Here is a 25,145-nt window from a genome sequence, read left to right as displayed (position 1 = left end):
ACACGAAAAAAATATATAAATAATTTATGGGTTAGTGCAAAGGATTATTCACTTACATTGCGTCATAAAATTGTCATTGTCTGGCCGCGGTATCGCTAAAGTTAAATGGTTTAAAGGTAATGGTATCAGGTAAGTTATATAGTGGTAGCCTCATTCAATTACTATTACTACTCAAGTAATAATAGTTCGATGTGGTAGGTAGCCACAAATACAACAAAACGTAACAATATCGAGTTCCGCAAACAATTTATCATGTTCATGTTACTCTATCATTATACCACACAGATGAGATAAAATGTGAGTACTTAATTACGTACGTTTTGAAGGAGCTTTTCGTACTTATGAATGATATACAATTTATCAAACGTTAACCTGGTACTTTCCATTGGTCAATAACCTCTGTGTAATTTTTTTCTTTGAGTAACCTATTTTTTTTTATTTATTTTTTTACAGTGAATTTATTTGTGAGAAGTACATAAGAATCTGTAGGTACTCTTTCTATATATTTTGAAGCTAGCTCGCTCATGCCCAAGTGGACAAAAAAGGTGGCGTTAAAATTTTTGCCGCCGAGCAGCGACGTAGCCCAAATTAATGTTCCCCATATGATATCCCGTACGATATTTAAGTAAAATTTTATCTTCATGTGTTTTGCCCATAGTCACCACGCTGAACGTCACCCACGCTGTTGGTGACCGCAGGACCTCCACGCCTCTAATAATTGAAAATAATGTAGCTTTCGCATAGTAAATAAGTTTTAAAAATTGGCTTAGCAGTTTCAAAGAACAAATTACTAGAAAATTGAAAAACTTTTCCTCTGTATGTATTATTATATATTAACCTACCCATTAGATTCAGCAATCTTCTTTACACTCCTTTACTAAAAATAGAGGTACAGTTAAAAAACAGTATAATCTCTTTAATAATAAGTATATCTACACTTTTTAAGTTAAAATTGGTTAAAATGAATCTAATTTAAAGGTACAAAAATGCGCTCGAAAAACGTAACCTTTATTCGCCAGTTGAAAATAAACTAAATAGATGTAATACTAAACCAACAGTCTGTGACCGTGTCACTGCTAGCTAAATGCCCTATTAAGGAGTGGAATTAGTAGGTACTTAGTTTCACAAGCTTCATAATTACACAACTGTCTGACAATTTCTCCTCAGACATTCTGAAACATCTTATTTATCTTTTTCTATACATGGATATGCTAATCCCAGGTAGGTTTTCGCTATGTTTACTGATATTTCTAAGTGTGAGATAATTTTGTAACCAAGCTAAGCATATCAAAATTAGCTGTAGTTACGCAGTTTAGTCTGCCCAAGAGATTTATAAGGAACGAGTTCTACTGACTTAAAATTTTATGAGTTTAATGAATTGCATGCTATGTTCCGTCTTTACCACAAGGGGCCCAAGTCCAGGGCCCCCGACCTTACAGAAAAATTTACTTTTGCATCTACCGAAAGTCAATTTTAGAACTTAAGTATATTTCGAGTTAAAATGACAACAACTTTAATTTTTCAAAAAATAAAAATTCTGTTCATCCACACATGACAAAGATAATTGTCAAAAATGCTATTTTTTTAAAAACAAAAGCTCACAGGCCCTCAAAAACCCACTGAATACCATTATCATCATCATTTCAGCCTATTGCAGTCCACTGCTGGACAAAGGCCTCCACGAGTTCGCGCCGAAAATGGCGTGAAATCATGTGTGTTACCCATAGTCACCACGCTGGGCAGGTGGATTGGTGACCGCAGGGTTGGCTGTGTCGCACCAAAGACGCCGCTGCTCGTCTTCGGCCTGTGTATTTCAAAGCCAGCAATTGGATGGTTGTCCCCCCATTGGTCGGCTTTATAAGTTCAAAGGTGGCAGTGGAACTTTGTTATCTCTTAGCCGCGTTTTACGATACCCGCTTCAGCCTGTAATATCCCACTACTGGGCATAAGCCTCTTTCCTCATGTAGGAGAAGGATGAGAGCTTAATCCACCACGCTGCTCCAATGCGGGTTGGTAGATATATTCCCTACTATGAGTAACGATCGCTATCAGGTGTACATGATAAAAACCGGGACGGACGGCTTAACGTGCTCTCCGAGACACGGTGGGGAGACCCACAAGGACTGCACAAACACCCAGACCACGGCAAACACCTGTATGGCCAATACAAATGTTTGTCATGTGCGGGGATCGAACCCGCAACCGCCAGCGCAACAGGTACAATCCATGGCTGTACCGTTGCGCCAACGCGGCGTCTACGACACCAACTCTACATTAATTTTATTCCTATGCAAATACCTACAGTATACATATTTAGTGGGCATCACTTAATAAAGTTACCTACATATAAAAGACGACTAAAAACTATTTTTAATTTTATTTTTTTGTATTTATTTTTAACTGCATATGTATAAGCCCCTTCTTTTTAACATAACTTATTGTAAGTGGATTTTTAATTGAATTTTTATTAAAAGTACATTTATATCACATACCTAGGTATGTATCTATATCTTAAATTGTTCTGCTAGTATTTAATTTTTTTTCGTAAATATCCACAAAGTACTACTTGGTTATAATTTGCTACATATTACTTTCCAACTGGGCCAAAATATGTTTGTGCCCAAGGGCCCCGATATACCTTGAAACGGCACTGGTTAGGTATATAAAACAACCTACCGTTTTTTTTTACTAGCCCGTAAATCAGTTTGCAGTAACCCTGCTCTCTACTCTGGGGTTGTGATTTCCGCTTTGAATCTGGGTGCAATATATACCTATTTGTTTATACAAGTATACTTATATATGTATAATTTTAATGTACATTCAAAAAAATGTATATTTATCATAATATCAGCTGGCTGTTATATATAATACAGACGTTAATTTGCCTCCCTTGGGAACAGGTGACCTTGTGTGTATGTTGAAAAATATTTATTTATTTATACTTACAGGAATACAAATTATAACTACTAAGAAAAGTTACGGCTATAAATGGAGCGACTGTGATTGATACACATAAACTAAATTATAAGTGCTAGACAACCGCTTATTATAATTTATACTAATTACAGACCAGCGACTTTAATTTGAGATCTATATAAGATGAATGGTGATTTCAATACGTACAAAATTTATACTTTGAAGTTTGATTATATTTTGTTTACCCGAAAAGGCCTATTTAGTAATTAAATGACTGGCCTGGCTTCTAATTTGTACAGCTTTATTTTGAATACAAAGCATGATTTGACAAAAAATTTAATAGTATAAATTAATTAAAAGTATAAATTATATTTAAACTTTTATTAACTCTCTTTTTTATACGAATATCCAGGTTGACTATCATTATTTATCTTCAATTTACAAATTTAGAATTTTAGGTTTTTTTAACCGACTTCCAAAAAGGAGAAGGTTCTCAATTCAACTGTATATTTTTTTAACCGACTTCCAAAAAAGGAGGAGGTTCTCAATTCGACTGTATTTTTTTTTTATGTATGTTACCTCAGAACTTTTGACCGGGCAGACCGATTTCGACAATTTTTTTTTTAATCGAAAGGTGGTGTGTGTCAATTGGTCCCGTTTAAATTTATTTGAGATCTAACAACTACTTTTCGAGTTATATCTAATAATGCGTTTTTACTTGACGCTTTTTTCGTCGACCTACGTTGTATTATACCGCATAACTTTCTACTGGATGTACCGATTTTGACAATTCTTTTTGTTGGAAAGGGGATATCCTTAGTTTAGTACCATGATAAGGAAACCAGGATCTGATGATGGGATCCCAGAGAAATCGAGGGAAACTCTCGAAAATCCGCAATAACTTTTTACTGGGTGTACCGATTTTGACTATTTTTTCCGTCGATCTACGTTGTATTACTCGTCGATGAAATTGAAGTCGGTTTTTTTTTCGTTTGTGAGCAAACACAATTATTTTTTATGTATGTTACATCAGAACTTTTGCCCGTGTGGACCGATTTCGACAAAAAATTTTAATCGAAAGGTGGTGTGTGTCAATTGGTCCCATTTAAATTTATTTGAGATCTAACACTTACTTTTCGAGTTATATCTAATAATGCGTTTTTACTTGACGCTTTTTTCGTCGACCTACGTTGTATTATACCGCATAACTTTCCACTGGATATACCGATTTTGATAATTCTTTTTTTTGTTGAAAAGGAGATATCCCTAGTTTAGTACCGTGATAAGGAAACCAGGATCTGATGATGGGATCCCAGAGAAATCGAGGGAAACTCTCGAAAATCCGGAATAGCTTTCTACTGGATGTACCGATTTTGATAATTCTTTTTTTGTTGGAAAGAAGATATCCCTAGTTTAGTACTATGATAAGGAAATCAGGATCTGATGAAGGGATCCCAGAGAAAACGAGAGAAACTCTTGAAAATCCACAATAATTTTTTACTGGGTGTACCGACTTTAATAATTTTTAATTTAATCGAAAGCTGATGTTTGTCATGTGGTCACATATAAATTTTATTGAGATCTGATAACTACTTTTTGAGTAATCTTTGATAACGCGTAGTTACTTGACTATTTTTTCGTCGATCTACGTTGTATTACTCGTCGATGTAATTGAAGTCGGTTTTTTTCGTTTGCGAGCAAACACAATTATTATAAGTATAGTTTATAACTAACTTTTATTAAGCTTATTTCAAAAAGTGTCTTGAATATTTTTCATGGCATAATTTGGCTTTTTTAACATCAAGTTTAAATCAGACTGAACTGTAAAATGATTTTTTGATGAATGATTTGAAATAAGGTTATGCTCAGTAAAGATATAAAAAATATGCTAAGTATTACACACACATAAATCGTAAAGTTAATCGATCAAGATGTTTCCGTCGTGCTATGTAGTGATCTGTCTGTAACGGTTTGAAAAGTTTATGCTACATATAATTATACCTCAGCTTTTATGAAAGTTATGCGGCGATTTCATTCATCAGTATGAAGATGTCTTGCAATGTGCTAACATTCCGTGAAATAAAACACGATTAACTACAATTATTGTACTAAACTTGTTATTGGTATAATAAAAATATAATATGTGTATTACAAAGTTGCAAGTGTTATTTGTATTTATTTATTTAACAGAAGGTAAGTTATATTTTTTTTAATCAGAAAATGTATAAAATACTCAATATTTCTTAAAAAAATATGATGTTTGTAATGAATGTATTATATAGAGAGTAAAAAAGTTTATTACGGGTCAACTTCTATATAAGTTACACGTTTACTGTTAAATTAAAGTAATATAGTGGTAAAATTGCAAAAAAATATCAAAAAAACACATTTCTTTTGTGGACCTTATGGATTTGGCTTTAGTTTTAGATCTATTTTGTTTTGTTTTTGTCCAAATAACGACCGTAATTTTAAGCATATTTTATGAATATGTTAGTGGAAAGCCTCGAGAAGAGTATAATTAATAGAACTCCGCTATACGAACAGTTACAGAACTCTATAGTCAAACAAACACTATTTTTCTGCACATTTATTCATATTGTAGGAGATACCAATAAATAACACAGTAAATTAAACCAATACAAAGGAATGTAAAAAAAGTACATGTGCTTGTGGATGTTCGTTTCTTATATTAACGCCTCTATAATTTGTAATTATTTAATTGCTCTCAATTTCTAAAATAATGTACTTTAAATAAGAATTTTTTCTTTTCTAATTTAATATATACTTACAATGGAATTTTATCGTATCCTAAATACGAAATAAATTCTTTTTTATCATTATTTATGTTTATCGTGAAATTAAAAAGGCTTTTACTAACATATTTTTTTAGTTAGAGCTCAGTACAACTTTTTGCGAGTACTCAACGGGTCGCCAACAACGATACAAAATTATCCTATCCTTGCTCAACTGTTACTGGATGTGTGGGGCACGCAGAACTACATCCAGCATTGTGCGGGCGTTATCCTTACATCACGACATGTTATATCGACGGCACATTGTTTTCAATATAATGAAAATACAGGCAGAAAGTAAGCTATATTTTTTTTTATTGTGACATTCGTCTACATGCTCGCAATATCCCTATCGCAAAAATTGCATGTATTTTCAAAGAAATAAAAACTGTCGTCAATTTACATCAACAAATATAGTAATTTTAATTCTTCCATCTAGTCACATATTATCTTCTGTCTTTGAATCGTATCACAATAATTAATTAACTATATATACCTACGTTTAGGTATGTCTATTAAAACTTTCCATTTATATAATTATGTTATGTATGTAAAATATACACACCTGCTTTATTTTTGTTCTTTTACATTTTTTATTTGTCTGAATATATTGTATGTGTTTAGATAATAACTGTATACCTAGACTATCTACATATATACTATGTCCTCTGCCATAGAAAGCTTTATAGCTTTAATAGGTAAAACACTAAAAAATACTGTCGAATTGAGAACCTTCTTCATTTTTCGGGTCCTGTAGGTATAATCACGGTCCTTGTGGGAAAAAAATTCCTAGCCCATTTAATTTTAAATTGGACTTTGTTGCAATAGACAAGCTACTTTGATAGACTTGTTACGCATGATACTTTCATGAGCGCGTAAGCACGGCTATAATTATTTACAATAAAAAACGCGACATTCTGCGAGGGGCGGCGCAAGCCGAAGGCTTAAAAAAAGTCGGCCGAAATATAATGGGTATTGTTAGATTCATCGAGTATTATAATCAAATAAAAATTATATTGAATTGCGGCCAAAAAAAAAGATCAGCTGAGAAATTTGGAGGCGCCAAACTTTACTGGCCTAGGGCGTTAAATTTTAAAATACGCCACTGCAAAAATTACTTAGGTATAATTTTTAGAACGAGCTACATTATCATTGATTTAACATATTCCAAAAAATTTAAGAAGTCATTTAGAACTGTTCCTCTATTGATATACTTGGGAAATACTTAACCAATTTTATTTATCCTTTTATCATTAGATAGTTACCTTGTCTGAAAGTAAAGTAGGCTGTATAACATTTCGCTACAACCAACGGTAAATAGACAGTTACTTTAAATGTCAACAACCAACAAACTTTTTCATTTGCAACACTTACCAATAATATAATTTATTATATTTCCCATAAAATAGCTATTCAAACTCACAATACTGGAGGATAAGAGTCGGCTCAACGTATCGGACAAGAGGAGGAGTTATGCATAAAGTAAAAACCATTGTTCTACATTATGGATTTGACAAAACATATTACATAAACGATATAGCAGTAGTTGTTGTGGCCAGAAAATTCAATATCGGGAGCTTAATCAAGCAAGCTACAATTGTCAAACCCAATACAGAACTTGCGCCTAATTCTATATGCACCTTGGTTGGATGGGGAGCAACTCAGGTTAGAATACTTTTTTCAACATTTATATTTATAATTCGTACGATTTATTTTTGTGTTACCCACACATTAGGAAATTCTAAACAATTTTTAATATCATATCAAAAATCGACCGTTCCAGCGGGGATCGAACCTGCATCTCCGACTTACCGTGTCTGTGCTTTAGCCAATTGAGCTATAGAACGATGTACTCACTAGATCGAAATTCTCGATATGATGATTTATATTCGGTCTAAGCGACCGTGGCGCCGTCTATAGTGAGTCCTTTACAGCACTCGTACCTATTCAAAGTTTCACATTATAATGAATTCTTTGACAGGAGACGACACCGTGCTATTTTTTATTCGTACGATTTATTTTTGTGTTACTCACACATTAGGAAACTCTAAACAATTTTTAATATCATATCAATGTACTGTGTGGCTACGGTACTAAAGAATATAGCCACCCCCTCTCTTCCCGTGGGTGTCGTAAAAGGTGACTAAGGGATAACACAGTTCCGCTAACACCTTGGAACTTAAAAAGCCGACCGGTGGCGGGATAACCATCCAACTACTGACTTTTAAATACACAGGTCGAAGATGGGCAGCAGCGTCTTCGGTGCGACAAAGCCAGTACTGCGGTCACCAACCCGCCTGCCCAGCGTGGTGACTATGGGCAAAACACATGAGTTCACGTTATTTTTGGCGTAAACTTGTGGAGGCCTATGTCCAGAATCCTAAAATACTTGTATATTTTTTATCTTTTTTTTCGAAAAAAAAACATAAAAAATATACAAGTATTTTAGGAACTTCTAAATACCTAATGCATAATTAACGGTACAGTTTACTTTAAGATTAGCTAATATGATTTTAAAAGGTTTTTGAAACGGTTTATGGATTTTATTTCAGAAAAATGGTCCGCAACCGGATCAACTTCAGCAAACAATGATGCTGACAATAGATCAAGAAGATTGCAAAGTCCGATACCAAGCAATCGGTGCAATAATAATGAATTCAATGATGTGTGCTGGAAGTACAGACATAGATGGTATTGACGGCTGTTACGGAGACTCTGGTGGACCGTTGATTTACAAAGGCGTGGTAGTAGGTCTTGTATCATTTGGTTATGCTTGCGGTATTAGATATTATCCTGGTGTCTACACAAAAGTGTCGCATTACACCAATTGGATTATTAATACAATTTCCATTAATACATAATAAAAAATTTTGATTAACGCCTGCTGTCTGATTTTTATTTTCCAATATATTGAACGATAAATTGAACTAGCTTTAATTATTTATTTAATGCAACCTGTGAAAGCTGTTGTAATGTTATAAGCATTAAGACATACTGATATTAGGTACTTATTTACATATTTAGTAAAAATAATTAATTAAACATTTGTCATAATTTTATTTAAGACTAGCGACCCACCCCGGCTTCGCACGGATGCAATGCTGATACTAAATATACTACAGAATGTCTTTATTTATAGTGTGAAGCTAGCTTATGATATGGCTATTAACATAATAACAACAACATTCAAATATGCGTCGTTAGATTAGGTGTCGTTACAGAATGCGTTGAAGAAATAAAGGTTCACTGCTCGTTCCCCGTAGGTAATAGCGTGATAATATGTAGCCTATATGTTGACCCGACTTCTTAATAATATTCGTGCCAAATTTGAAGTAAATCCATGCGGTACTTTTTGAGTTTATCTCGGGCATACATACAGACAAACAGACAAAAATTCTAAAAACCATATTTTTGACTTCGGTATCGATTGTAGACCACACCCCAAGTAGTCTTTTAAAAAAATATTCAATGTACAGTTTTGTCTTTCCTACCATTTTATTATTTTAGTTAAGATTTAAGATTTAAAAAGAATGAATATAAAATCAATCATTAAATAATAACAATAAATTACAATAATAATTAAGAACTGTTGGGAATTTTTTCTCTACGGCATCATTATGCGTAATGCGGCCGCGGGTGTTGTCAATGTTACATGGTTTGACATTGACACAACTGAGTAGTGCTTTTCTGGTATTCTGTCACATGAAGAAAATTTTCAATAAATTGAGTTAAAAACATTATTCATTAACTATAAACATTTGATTTATATAATGGGCAAACAAAGTGTTGTTTCATTTATTAAAGATTTTTATTACGACCCCTTTAAATGGTAAGTAACCATAACCTAAAAATTTTAATGCGTATATTAATGTATTGATCGTTGTCTTCTTAACATTTTTGTATCAATTGATTATATACATATTTTTTATTTATTTATTAAAGCTTTATTGCACACAATAAAAGATACTAAGATAATTCCTTAGCCATAAAACAAATAAGTATGCAAAGGCGGCCTTATCGCTTCCATGTAACCTCTAATGATAGTAGTTTAGGAAAAAGTGCCAAGAAGAATGCGCAAACAACAATGCAAGTTTATTAAAGATACAGAAATCAACTTAAATTATTAAACATAGTCATATAACTTAATGTTCATACGTCATAATTATAATACATACAAACATTCATACATATATATATATATATATATATATATATATATATAAATATATATATATATATATAAATACAAATATACACATTGAAACAATATACCAATAGATCATAATTATATTTAAGACAATGTTAGGGATAGATAGTATTTGTGCAAACAATTCTTTAAAAAAAATGTATTGACTAGGCCTGACGGATTATTATTACTGGGCTAGCGCAAAGTTTCACGAAAAGAAATTAAAATTTAAGTAGTGATTAAACTAATTTAATCGCAAGAATTGTATGACATTCTTGTGATTAAATTATTTTAATCTCTACTTAAATTTTAATTTTGTATCGTGCAACTCGGCGTAAGAGTTTCAAAGTTTGATCACTTTAGTAGTGAAGGAATATCGCCCTATACGCACTTGAGCGACAAAGAGGCAATACAAGCAAGTTATACTATGAAAAAGCAAATTACATTCATGTCTTTAAAAACTAAACTTCTCCTTAAGATAAAGGTGGGTGATAAAGGGTATTTGTACAACAAAGAGCATGCATATTTAGTCGCTGTCTAATTAGTAGCCAACCCAACTGTTTATGATTTTGAGAAATATGGTCAAAGCGCAACCCAAATATAAAATTAAGTTAATCAAATTATTTAAATAAATAAATCTTTTGTATATTTACCTTTTGTATTTGAAGATACATAGTGTCAATACACCTAAAAGATTCATAAGTTAGAAATTAGAATCATTGGTAATTTTTGATACTAATCACATATTATGACAGTATATCACTTCATATTAGTTTTATGTTGATGGTTTTTTATTTATTTATTATAAGACATCCAGGGGCTCATAATTAGCTGTACCTTTAAAAAAAACAGCATTTTATTGCTTATCTGTAAGTGTTTTTTTTTTTATTACATTAGTACTTTGGGCCAGCAGTCCTCAGATTGCCTAGAAAAGCTAGGACTGATCCGACACATAGGTATTTCTATTATATATATATATATATACTAGCTGACCCGGCGAACTTCGTATCGCCTAACAGTCGATTCTTTAATTTTATTAATTTTTTATTTTTTTTAGAGTTTTTCTCTCCGTAAGAACCATCCTCGTACTTCAAGGAATATTTTTAAAAAAGAATTAGCGAAATCGGTCCAACCGTTCTCGAGTTTTGCGCTTAGCAACACATTCAGCGACTCATTTTTATATTATAGATATATATATATATCTTTTTTTTTTGTGAACTTCATTTTTTTTTCTTTCAAATATAGCCGAGGCAAAACGTCAGCGTAAAAGATTTTGCATGTTTTTTTTTCCATTACAACGTTATATACACTGACACTGACATCTAAAATTTATATTATATTACCTTTCACTGTATAATTATTATATTCATTACTTACCTATTGTGAATTTGGCTACAATCGGTCTTCTAAGGCAACAAGGTAGAAAAAAACATAATTCCTAAGACTAATTAATGATTAGAGAATGCTGTAAACCTATGGTGTTAGTTGGCTGAAAAAATTTTAAGTAAGAAGTAGATCATACTGAGATGTATGTACGACGAGGAACGATGACCGTTCAGATCCAAAACCAGAGAACAAGACCCATTTTACTCCAGCGTGGGGTAAGACAGGGAGATGTAATATCACCAAAACTCTTTACCACTGCGCTGAAAGATGTCTTTAAGACCTTGGATTGGGGGAACGAGGTATCAACGTAAACGGCGAATATATTTCTCACCTACGTTTCGCCGACGATATCGTCATCTTTTTTGAGACGTTGGATGAGCTAGGCCAAATGCTGGCCGGCCTACACGAGTCCTCCCAATGGGTCGGTCTCGGAATGAACTTATATAAAACGAAAGTTATGTTTAACAACCAAGTCATACCGAGACCGGTATCGGTCGATGGTACCCTTCTCGAAGTTGTGCAGGATTATATTTACCTAGGCCATACCATCCAACTAGGCCGCAATAACTTCGAGAAAGAGGCCGAAAGGAGGATTGGTTGGGCTGGGCGGCGTTTGGCAGGCTTCGTTGAGTCTTCGATTCGAAGATTCCGCAATACTTGAAAACAAAAGTCTTTGAGCTGGACCAGACGTGTCGTTTAGTGGAGACCGCGTCTTGGCAAATGCAGTGTGAAACAACCTCCGGCCCGCTGAACCGACGATCTATGGAAGATTGCCGGTATAGGCTGGATTGGAACTTGGAGAGGCCTATGTCCAGTAGTGGACTGCAATAGGCTGAACTGACTGGCTGATCCAATAAAGCAGATTACTGATTATTCAACACAAGTTTTGATAATTTTTAAGTAATTTAGATTTCCTTATCTTAAAGTCCTTCAGCAAAATTTTACGCATATTTAATTGCACTTTATTAAAATGTGCGTAAAATTTCAGATAAAAATAAGAGGCTTACGCCGAGTTGTACGAAAAGAAATTAAAATTTAAGTAGTGATTAAACTAATTTAATCGCAAGAATTGTATGACATTCTTGTGATTACATTAGTTTAATCTCCACTTAAATTTTAATTTTGTTTCGTGCAACTCGGCGTTAATTAACTTAACTATTACTAAATAAAAACGAAGGTATAATATAAAAATTACAGTTGAATACAAAAACATATACAACAAATATTAAAAAGTATAATACCAAAAAATGCTTTGTAAGTTGTTTGTTTAAACGTTTTGTCAAGTGTTATTTTTAATAACAACTTGATCTGAAGTTCAGAGTTGTCAATACATGACGTGATTAAATTTTACTTAACACAGATATCAGTATATTTGTTTAAAATGTAATAAGTAATTTTATTTTGTCATACGAGTACATTGACCCGATTATCTTTCAGGTCGATTGTGAAGAGTATCGGCTTTTTCGCAGTCGGTGTTGCAATAGCGAGCGAGTGTACCGGTCTTGAAGTGATGCCCGCTGTTCCACAATAGTCAATATATAATTCGTATTAATAAATTAGAATATAACGCGAAAATGCTGAAATATTTACTGTTAACGTCAACATTAGCGCTCGCTGCTGTGTGTCAAGAACAAGATAATAATCCAAATATTGTTGTTATTTTAACAGATGATCAAGATGTTGTGTTGGGTGGTATGGTTAGTAAAATTGTTTTAATGAAATAATAAATTATTTAGTGAAATGAACTGTTGTTTTATTTCAATTTTTCAGAATCCTATGAAGAATGTCCAACGCTTCATTGGAAATGAAGGGACGACTTTTACGAACTCTGTAAGTATTTACATTTCTGATTTTATTATCATAATGAGCTCCAAATTTGTAACATTCAAGTCAAATATATGTACATACATTATACAATTCTTGTTATAAGTAAATGAAATATTCTTATGAACCATTGACGCTAAAAAAGTGTTATAAGTTTGACCTGTCTGTTTATCCATAGCATCGTAGTTCCTAAACTAATTGACTGATTATGATTCGTTTTTATTTTTTTTGAAAGCCAATTTGTAAAGACTTTATGGATCATCTGCTATTTTTTAGATGTGGTAGGGATCTTGAATGGGTATTTATTACATTTGAAAATTCGTATACATTTGAAACTTCCGTGTATGCTGATACCACTGAGTTACTCTGATGATGGAGCTCAAAGGAAGACGCCGAAGCCCTGGATTGATTATTATTAGTAAACCCAATAAGTTTAGTTTTTTATCGCTATTTTTTACATATTTTTTTTTATAATTTGACTAAATTATTGTGAGCATTGTGACTATTTAAACTATATTTAAAGCCTGTAGTCAAAATTGTGAATAGGTTAGGAATAAACCTTCTATGTATATACCAAAATCATCATTATCATCATCATCATTATCATCATCATCATTACAGCCTATACAGTCCACTGCTGGACATAGGCCTCCACAAGTTTACGTCAAAAATAACGTGAACTCATGTGTTTTGCCCATAGTCACCACGCTGGGCAGGCGGGTTGGTGACCGCAGTACTGGCTTTGTCGCACCAAAGACGCTGCTGCCCGTCTTCGGCCTGTGTATTTCAAAGCCAGTAGTTGGATGGTTATCCCGCCATCGGTCGGCTTCTTAAGTTCCAAGATGGTTGTGGAACCTTGTTATCCCTTAGTCGCCTCTTACGACACCCACGGGAAGAGAGGGGGTGGCTAAATTCTTTAGTGCCGTAGCCACACAGCACTACCATACCAAAATACTCAATATTAAATAATTATGACTGATTCGTGCAGCTTCACTTGCTCGATTTGTGCGTCAACGTCTTACAATAACCATATCTAATCCACGTTTTTGTTTGGGTAACCTACCTATTGAAGGTGATTCACAAAAAAAAAATTATGTTTATATGGCACACATGACAAGCTTTTGACCCGACTTCATCTGTGTGGAATAATGGTTTTTTTTTTTTGTAGACATATATTGCAAATGATGCACTTACTTTTTATTAAGTTTCTAAGTACAAAACTTTGTGGTTTTATCTTCAATAACGAAGAGTTCCCATATAAAAATTCTTTTATAATATTTCAGTCTCATTAAGTCTATTTTTGCGATAAGTGTTCATGTTACATACGTATGTCCTTTTCCTTGGTCTAATCTATTTCACTCAAATAAAAAAAGCGTACCTAATAGACGCAAAGATACTTTTGCATTTATAATGGTGTTGGTTTAGGTATACCTATCAACATACTGTTATCAGACGTAACAAAACTCAAAATAAAGATTTAATCGATTAAACATTTTTTCTACATATATCTAGAACCGCGCGTAAGATCGAATACTTTGTCATCATCACGCCTAAATCTTCTCATTATCTGGCTCGATTTAATTGAGGTGTCAGAAAACATGTGCATCCACCACAGATTTTTAGTTATGATCAAACATGTACATTGAAGATATAAAGATATTATAATTATCGTGTCAGAGAGAACGTAGTACGCTGTCGGCCCCACACGCTCCAGATCATGTCCTGTGTCATCATAGACACCTGAGCAATCGTTACCCATAGTAGAGAATGTATCTGCTAACACGCAGTAGAGAATTATGGCATTGTGATCGGTTAAGCTCCAGTCCTAGAGAAAGAGGTTTAAGCCCAGCATTAGGACGTTACGAGCTTTTTTTATACAACTAGGTCGGCAAACGGTCGGAGCAGGCTGGGTTCCGTTCTGGGCGTTCATGCACTGACCACACGAACACCTTGCGCGTACTCATCGAATCGTGCGTGGAGTGGCGAGCCGAACTTTTCCTGGCTTTCGTCGACTTCGAAAAAGCCTTCGACTCCGTGAAGTGGAGCGCACTGTGGTCCAGCCTCAGTCGAAGAGGAATACCGAGCAAGTATATAGGTATAATCCAGTCCCTATATAATGGCAGTACTTGCAGAGTAGTGCACGACCAAGCCCTAGGGGAACCAATTTCGATGACTGCAGGAGTCAAACAGGGCTGCCTCCTGTCGCCGCTGCTCTTCGTCATCCTGCTCGACGACGTCATGCGGAAGGTAACCGAGACACCTAGAGGCATCGCATGGAGCGATGGCTCGCACCTGGAGGACCTCGAGTACGCGGACGACATAGTGTTGATCTCGTCTTCACTGCCCGATCTACAAATGAAGCTGAACTCATTACGAGAGGTAGCTCAAGATAAGGGGCTACGAATCAATACTGGGAAGACCGTCGAAATGCGTGTTCAGTCATGCGACAATCGCTCCATCACACTCAACGGTGCACCACTGGAAACTGTCACGAAATTTGTATATCTCGGCAGCACCGTGACCAACAGCGGGGGCTCTGATGACGACGTCGACGCGCGAATCAAAAAAGCGAAAGCCACCTTTGCCCAATTAAAACCGGTCTGGGATTCGAACGTGCTCACCCGGCGGATCAAGATTTCCCTTTTCGATTCCTTAGTGAAGTCTGTCTTGCTCTTCGGCTGCGAGACATGGAAAGAGACAAAGGGTCTGACGCACAAGCTACAAGTGTTCGTCAACAAATGCCTTAGGTTCATCCTGCGCAGATTCTGGCCGAACACTATCAGCAACGAGGATCTTTGGAATCGATGCCACCAAATCCCGATCAAGCAAGAAATTGCTCAGCGGAAGTGGAAGTGGATAGGACACACCCTCCGAAGACCAGAGGACAGCGCCGCCAGGGTCGCGTTCACGTGGAGGCCGCGCGGGAGTAGGAGACGGGGCCGGCCGGCGCACACGTGGCAGCGGACTATCGACGCCGAGCTGCGAGCGGCCGGGCTTAGTTGGAGGGACGTGGAGCGAGAGGCACAGGACAGGAGCGGATGGAGACGTCTCACGAGGGCCCTTTGTACCACTGGGGTACCTTAGGACAGCAACAGGTCGGCAAACAAGTAGCAGCAGCATCTTCGGTGCGACAAAGCCAGCCCTGCAGTCACCAACCCGCCTGCCCAGTGTGATGACTATGGGCAACACACATGAGTTCAAGCCATTTTAGGCGCGAACTTGTAGAGGCCTGTGTCCAGCAGTTGACTGCGATAGACTGAAGTGAGATTGGCAAACAAGCGTACGGCTCACATGATGATAAACGATTACCGTAGCTTTATAGACTCCTGCAACATTTCAATTATCGCTAGCCCAATCCCCCCCTCCCCAGGAGCTCTGGTCACCCTACTCACCACAGAAAAACAATACCGCTTGAAAGCAGTATTATTTAGCTGTGATCTTCTAGCTGTAAGGTCGAGGTACTTCCCCTGACGGGCTGCTCCAGATTTTGAGCGGGATATTTCCTACAGTGGTCTACCTCAGTTAATGAACCAATCAATCAATTATAACCTTTATTTTAGTTCGTTACATCGCCAATATGTTGTCCGAGTCGTGCTAGCTTTCTCACCGGTCTACACGTGCACAATCACATGACTTTGAACAATAGTATCAATGGTGGCTGCTACGGACAAAGCTGGCGAACACTCGAGAGTAGAACGTTCGCTGCGAGTCTATATAATGCAGGCTATAATACCTTCTACGCTGGGAAATATTTAAATCAGGTAAGCAACTATGAAGACAAAACATGTAATGTCAGTTAATTTAAAATTATTTCAATAGTTAATTTATTAAATATAGAGGGCGCCGCTTGTATGCGGAAGAACTACAGATAATATTATTGAAAGATCTAAATGTAAATTATTATTCACAAATAGATACATGGAACAAAATATTATATTGGAGTTGAATTGGAAGTGTCTCGAATATACTCGAATGCATGTACTTTGTGTAATAACGAAATAAAAACAGAGACTTCAGTCTCTGACAATCCTGAAAAAATACAACACTCTTTAAAAGCAGTATTACTTTTCAGCGATCTTCAAGTTTAATTGAAGTCTTACACTTCTAGACGATATTTGAGTAAAACCGGTATTACTAGTAACAATTTATTATTCTGATTTACACTCCAGCTGTATAACGATTTACATTATCATTGACTTATAAATACGTATTGTTAAACTAGTTAAGTATACTTCCACTATAAATTGGGTTTTATCATTATATAAAATTAATCAGTGTATATATATTTTTCTTTTAAGTATGGAAGCTCTCACGCTGGGGGGCCCGAGACAGTCCCTCCTGGTTGGAGTGAATGGCACGGCTTGGTTGGAAACTCTGTGTACTACAACTACACACTGTCAAATAACGGTGTACCCACATATTCTTCTGATCTTTATCTTACTGATATAATCGTAAGTCTCGTTTTAAATATAGGTATTTCTATTATTACAAGTATTTACTTCTAAATTTAATTTCTTTGAGAATAGATTTTTTTTCTTTAACTTATTCTGATAACAAGTAATAATTACTTAAAATGGAATAAAATACATGACCTAAACTTACGTCTTTTAATAATATGATATATAATAATTATGAATTTACTACTCCATTTAATTTTACTTGACATGACACATATGACATCATATAGTTAGAAAACAATGAAGTTCTGTTTATGACAAAACTTTAATTAACTTTTATATTATTTCTTCTAGCGGGATTTAGGCTTGAGCTTTATAGAAAATCAAACAGAATCTCAACCGTTTCTAATGGTTTTGGCGCCACCCGCCCCCCACCAGCCCTTCACCCCCGCTCCAAGACACCAGGGCGTCTTCAAGAATGTCACAGTTGTTAAACATCCGAACTTCAATATTGCTGTCAATGTAAGTATCCACTACCAAACAGTAATAAAATGTTCAGGAATGTATCTAGTGTAGCAGGAGCGGAAGAGATCTGGGCCATGCTCAGATGTTCCTTTTTTAGAAGCAAGAATAATTATGTCGAAGAATGAATAATAATACCTTTCTTTTTTAATAAATTTAGTACCTGGGTGACCGAGCTTAGCTCGGTAAATTTAGTAAATCTTAGTAAATCGTAATTCTTGGAAATCATTATTTATAAAATATGAATAATATTTTTTTTACCGACAGATAAAAAATATAAATAAATATAAAAAAATCAAAAATAAAAAAATAATTAAAAAATAATAATGATAAAATATTAATAATATTTATATATAGAAAAAAAAAAGAAGAAATAATAATCGACCGAGGATTTGAAAGATGGTCTTTTCGATCGCGACCGGTCGATTTCCCACCTGAGCTATTACAACTTTAGTTAAAATTGCAAAATTTACCTTCGTATTCTAACGATATTTTTTTCATTGTCTAAAAACTGGGACACAATGACAATAACATGACTAAAATAAATCCTAGCTAGATTTATTTATCTCCCCCGAAATTCCCAGCATACTAAATTTCATGAAAATCGTTGGAGCCGTTTCCGAGATTCAGATTATATATATATATATATATATATATATATATATATACAGATATATACAAGAATTGCTCGTTTAATAGTATAAGATTATATTGAAAAACACATCTTTTATAGTAAACTGACTCCATGACTAGGCTATAGGTATTAAATTTTCCTTTAATTCGTTCTTGACGATCTTTATAATTGATTAATTTAGCCCGTAACATTCCATTGCTGGGGGTAGGCCATTTTATCCAAGTAGGAGAATGGGTCGCAGCTTAATCCAATACGCTGTTCCACGTAATAACACTCCAGTATTTTTTCACCCAAGTATTTTTTTTTAGTATCTATAACTTTTAATCGGATTTCCTACAATTCAAAAGTTAAACTTACTAATGTGTTTTGTATTTACAAATACCCAGGATAAGCATTGGCTAATGAGAATGCCGCCCTCACCTCTGCCCGCTGAAATGATACAGGAGTTAGACAGAGTGTACAGTTCTCGGTGGGAAAGCTTGCTGGCTGTCGATGAAATGGTCGCAGATGTCGTCAAAGCGTTGGACTCCAACTCGCTTCTATCAAACACTTACTTAATATTTACATCTGACAACGGATATCATGTTGGTGAGATGATTGTTAAATTGTCTAAGTAAGAGGTACCAATTTTATTACAATACTAGCTGTACCCCGCGATTTCACACGCGTTAGTTTGAAAAAAAATAGCCTATTATATCTAACACTGAAAGAATTTTTCAAATTAGACCAATAATTCCTGAGATTAGCGCGTTCAAACAAACAAACAAATTCTTCAGCTTTATAATATTAGAATAGTTTCGTATTGTACGTTAAGCCTTAATATATGTAAGGCTACGTATCTACGTCTCTATCTAGCTAAAGGCCTAAAATCCTTTATTTAATATAGTATTTTCGTCGTCTTTCTAAAAACAAGTAGAATCATTTGTTTAGGCACAAAGTACAGCTGAGTTTAAACTACGAGTAACTGCTTTCTCTAGAAAATTGATTCTTTTTAATATGTTGTCTAGCGTATTTCATAGAACTGCGTGTGTTGTACCCATTTTTCATCACAATCTACACTAAGCCGTGTGGCTACGGCAGTAAAGAATATAGCCACCTCCTGTCTTTCCGTGGGTGTCGTAAAAAGCGACTAAGGGATAACACAGTTCCACTACCACCTCAGAACTTAAAAAGCCAACCGATGGCGAGATGACCATCCAACTGCTAGCTTTAAAATACACAGGCCGAAGACGGGCAGCAGCGTCTTCGGTACGACAAAGCCAGCCCTGCGGTCACGAACCCGCCTGCCCAGCGTGGTGACTATGGGCAAAACACATAAGTTCATGCCATTTTTGGCACGATCTTATAGAGGCCTATGTCCAGCAGTGGACTGCGATAGGCTGAAGTGATGATGATGATGATGGTGAATCTACATTAATATCTTTGATTAGATGCACATAAGCTGTTATAACAACACAGCATTGATAAGATAACTTCACCTAAAAAAGAACGAGTATTTCCCCTACTTCAAATAAATAATTAAAATATTCAAATACCCTCATGTTTCAGGTCAATTTTCACAAGTGTACGATAAACGACAACCATATGAGGCCGACATTCGCGTGCCACTCGTTATACGAGGCCCTAAAGTTCAAAAGAACATAACAAACGATCAACCAATCTTGAACATAGATTTGGCGCCGACAATAATTGAACTGGCCGGTTTGTCACCACCAAAAAGCATGGACGGACGACCCATAAAATTCGACGCACAAAATGAGGAGTCGGAAAGAAATATGCTTGTAGAATACTATGGGGAAGGAAGAGATGGCACAGTTGATCAGTTGTGTCCTTGGAGCTATGATAGTGATAACCTTGCTGTAAGTGCTTATATAAACGTGTAATATTTGTCTTTGGCAGTGGTTTACGTGCTTAAACCCCAATCTCTTGACGAACCCAGAATAAAATACTATGTGTAGTTTGAATTTGAATCACATATTTCAAAATTTTCATACAATTTTTGTCTGTTTTTATCTGGACTCCATATAGACCTAGACTATCTGGAAATTTTGGAATCCCTTTTTCAAACACACAATAGTTGATAATAACTTCCCATATAAATTATCGTTTTTTATTTGGAATTTTTAGCAGAGTGACAATAGCGAACAGAAAAGAAAAGAATAATCCAGTTAGATCCAGTCGTTGGAAAGTTATGCGTGTACTTACATATATTTCAGCGATTCATTTTTATATTATAAGATTTATATTTACGTATTTCTTCACAGCAATGCTACCCGGAATACGACTGTAAATGTCAAGACTCAAGAAATAATACATATGCATGTGTACGGCACATAGCGAGGCGTATTAACAAGAAGTTTTGCAGTTTTGCCGATTCCGAGGTAAAATAAACTTAACTGCTCCATAACATAGTTTAATGTAATATTAAATATATGGTTTTATATTATACCCATAACTATATATTTTCTTTATTACAAATTTAGACACTGGTAACTTTTAGAATTAATCAACAAATATGAGGGTAGATAGAAATTAAAAAAAACTGTGACTAGAGATGCGAAGAGTGATTATATAATAAGTTATAAGAAACTTTTACAAATGGTATTTTTTAAAATAATATAGATGTAAAAAACACATTAGTATGATCATTCGCAGAGTTATTGCCGTTAGCTTCTTAGGTACACTACCTCACTGTAGTGACCTTTTAGATCTTTAAATATCTATGTATATAATAAATATCTATCTATATAATGTACTACTATTAAATTCGTCTCATTTTTTCTTATATTATTTTCAGAATTTCACAGAAATGTACGACCTTAACAGTGATCCGTACGAACTGACAAATATTATTGACCAGGTGCTGCCCTCAATGAGGCATTGGTATCAGCTCTTACTGTCGCAATTGTTGACTTGTAAAGGTTACCAGAACTGTGACAATCCACTCGAAAATCCCAAAGTATATGGATAAGCATTACATTAAACCGAGTTTTCCGAACATGGCTTAAAATTCAATTAATATTATAAATGCGAAACTTTATGAGAATGAATGTATTGTGTTGTGCTACTGAACCGATTTTAATAAACTATTAAAAACAGTTAATAATGATTATAAACGATTTAATGACGTTCCCACTGGATCGGAAATTACGCGGTTAAAACCGCGTTGCGTAGATTGTTATTTAATAAATGTTAAAACTTTTAGTATTTTAGGGAACTAGAAAAACTTATGTAACTTCGTCTTACAATATATCTTAAGATTTAATTTAGCACTTGAAAATGGAACAATTATTACAATCGATGACTCTATGATAATCGATGTGAAAAGTTAATCAAAAATACGTACTATGGTCCATAAAATTGTATTAAGATTGTAATCTCGACCATACCGTTCAATCTCCTTCGTGTCTTCTCCATTCCACTTGACATTTACGTAGCACAGAGTATAGTAATACTTTGTTACGTAGTAACTAATACATACGCCGAGTTGCACGAAAAGAAATTAAAATTTAAGTAGTGATTAAACTAATTTAATCGCAAGAATTGTATGAAATTCTTGTGATTAAATTAATTTAATCTCTACTTAAATTTTAATTTCTTTTCGTGCAACTCAGCGTTAATCTGTGCATTGTATAAATAAATGTGATGAGTGACCGTGAATTTAAAACTTATATTAGTCATAAATAATTGATAACTAATCGTAGTCGGTTCATAACTTTTCTAGTTACCCCAATAACTTACCATTCATTCCATAGTTAGTAGTTACCAACTCTATAGAAAAAAAATCTCATGAAAACATTGACAAATGCAGACCAAAGTCTCATACAGAGTTATCGCGAGGCTGTGAGATCTATATGTGTAGATTTAGTCTTATAAAATCACATGTAAACGATTCATATTATCAAAATTGTGTATTTTTGACAATTAGTAAGCTTAGGTAAACTAGCGATGGTGTTAAATGTAGGGGGATGAAAACGGACTTTGTTATGTGTATGCATAACTTCAGACCAGCTAAATGTTTGAATTGAATATAATTATCATCATTATATATTAAGGAATTGTTTGTCGATATTGTTACAAGTGATATAATAACTAAATAATTGTAGTTACGTTTCTTACGTTGTATTATTATAACTAACTGATAAAATAAAAATGTATCAAATATCATTAAAAACAATAAACCTTATATAATATAAGACGGACACAGAGACTTTTATTTAAATCACAAATTAGTGTCATACAAAATATAATGTACATAAAATATCAAAAAAAAATAACATCACAGTCAGTAACAACTTAAAATAATGTTTTGTACCTGACACACTAACTTGACATTACAAAAAGTTTTTTTTTTTTTTTAACAAGGCCTGTTTCACTGGTTATTGATAAAAGTATTTGAAGCATAATATAATCCAACAGATAATAGCTTTATCTGTTAATATATTTTTCTTTTTTACCATCAATTCCAACTTCTATATATCAAATATTTCTATCTGCAACCTGTGAAACGAAAAGTCAAGGCTATTTTTATCTCCTGCTATCAAAGGTTATCTTATGTACTTTTTAGTTTTGTTTTTATAATACTAAACATAACAGGATCTTTGGATTAATGTCATGTTCAAACAAAACAATCTGAATAGACTGAGTTTGAATAGTATACACAAAATATTTGATACTACAAGTCAGGATAACTTTTAAAACTACTCAAACCCACTATTCCACAATTCTCAAAAAAAGTAATATATTTTTTTACAGGCTACATTTTAAAATAGTGGTAAGTTTAAAATAAGTTTTAGTAATTTAAATGAGACCTGGTTTGAGAGTCTTATAATTTATAATTACTAGATTCTCCACGATAAATGCCTGCCAATTTTTAAAACACATTTTATATTGTAATAATATAATTTCGTAAAATTTAACATCGCGCCATCCAAGCTTCACTTCCAAAGTTAAATACAAATACACATATAATTTAATTCTAATGTCTTTGTTTTAAGCAATGCTTAAAACACGTTAAACGCATTTAATAAGCCACACGTTTTTTAAAGATACATTTAATATTTTAATGACATACAAAAATATAATATCTATAAAAATTGGTTAACATTTTTTCTAAATTGTACGATATTAAATATTTAATTTCAGCTTTTATATGGGTATCGAAATGGATACTGAACATTTGGCGACAGAGGATTACTTTGCGCATAGTCTAGGTGTCGAAAACAAAAGAGTTTTGTACAGTACAAGAAATAAAAATAAATAAATTTTAGTACTCATCAAATATCCATAAAATGTTTAAGTTTAAGATCAGTTCTCGATATCCTTGCCGATTTAATAGGATAATTACATTAATGGCCGGTAGTCGAACCGGGTTATTTCTAGAGGGGGTATAGGTCCACTTGTATTTTCCTACTACATTACTTACATAGTAATACAGGATTTAAAGGACACGTATATCCTAAAAATTCATACAGAATTTTAACATGCCCGCTAAAAATCTAATTCCTTTTTATATTTATAATTCTTACAGGTTTTCTCGTTTAAAATAGATAACACAGAAATGACAATTAACAACAATATTATAATAAATTCAAGTAATGTTATTATGACATTAATTTTTGCCTATTGAATTTTATCGTTTTAGATTTTTTTCTTACTTCTTAATGAAACAAGTTATTGTTATGATATTTGTACAAGAGTAGCAGATATCGAAGTTGGCAGTATTATTAGTCTAAAAACTTTACCGACAACTGTAAAACAGGTGACTCAGTCACAGACTCGACACTCAAACTACGTTACTTCGAAAAAAAAAACTTTTACAATTAAGTCGGTTATTTATATCCTCTTTTCAAAACTTTTTTTTAAATATATCCATTTTAAAGTTACTTAATAATGAGCAGTCATTTCAAAAAATTTAATTTTTTTTTGTGCATATAATTTCGGCTATAGTATGCCCTACATGGGGATACATGTATTTGCCCCTAAACGGAAGGACACATGTTTCGAAACACGTTGGATATATTTATATTTTGATTGTTATGCCAACCAAGTGTATTAAACATGACATACAAAGTAACATTCAATAATCCGCATATTAACTTATTATGTAAATTTTAATAATAGTATTTTAAAAGGGTATGGCTCGTACAACAAATATTAAACAATCCATTGAGTTACAGAAATACACTATAAAAATAGATATATTTTTTACTTTAATTCAATTTTATTATATTGATATATTCAATATGGCAACCCAATGTATTGATATAACACATATAACTAACATTCAATAACAAACCAATGAGATGTGCTACGTATTTCTTTTTAAATCATTACATAGTATAAAACAAAGTCGCTTCCCGCTGTCTGTATGCTTAGATGTTTAAACTACGCAACGGATTTTGATAGTCTTCTTTAATAAATAGAGTAATTCCAGAGGTAGGTTTATATTTATAACACATGCATAATATAGTAGAGGAACACTGATA

General features: G+C 33.9%; 2 protein-coding genes across 2 annotated transcripts; both read left to right on the top strand.

Annotated features, from left to right (window-relative positions):
- The first annotated feature begins 119 nt into the window (after positions 1-119).
- LOC123663653 (trypsin, alkaline A-like) lies at positions 120-8,586 on the top strand. The gene is made up of 4 exons (XM_045598321.1): positions 120-129; positions 5,807-6,005; positions 7,118-7,373; positions 8,261-8,586. Exons 1-4 carry the CDS (start codon positions 120-122, stop codon positions 8,567-8,569), a joined length of 774 nt encoding a protein of 257 aa, XP_045454277.1. The 3' UTR covers positions 8,570-8,586.
- A 747-nt stretch (positions 8,587-9,333) lies between these two features.
- LOC123663402 (N-acetylglucosamine-6-sulfatase-like) lies at positions 9,334-21,655 on the top strand. The gene is made up of 10 exons (XM_045598091.1): positions 9,334-9,537; positions 12,718-12,977; positions 13,051-13,110; positions 16,665-16,865; positions 17,403-17,555; positions 17,856-18,023; positions 19,044-19,245; positions 20,206-20,516; positions 20,922-21,038; positions 21,455-21,655. The coding sequence occupies exons 2-10, from the start codon at positions 12,855-12,857 to the stop codon at positions 21,626-21,628; spliced, it is 1,509 nt and encodes a 502-aa protein (XP_045454047.1). The 5' UTR covers positions 9,334-9,537; positions 12,718-12,854; the 3' UTR covers positions 21,629-21,655.
- The last annotated feature ends 3,490 nt before the right edge of the window (positions 21,656-25,145 follow it).

This window comes from Melitaea cinxia, chromosome 20 (assembly GCF_905220565.1).
Source record: "Melitaea cinxia chromosome 20, ilMelCinx1.1, whole genome shotgun sequence".
Lineage (NCBI taxonomy): Eukaryota > Metazoa > Arthropoda > Insecta > Lepidoptera > Nymphalidae > Melitaea > Melitaea cinxia.
The sequence above is the reverse complement of the archived record's forward strand: the minus strand, read 5'-3'. Positions and strand labels throughout refer to the sequence as shown.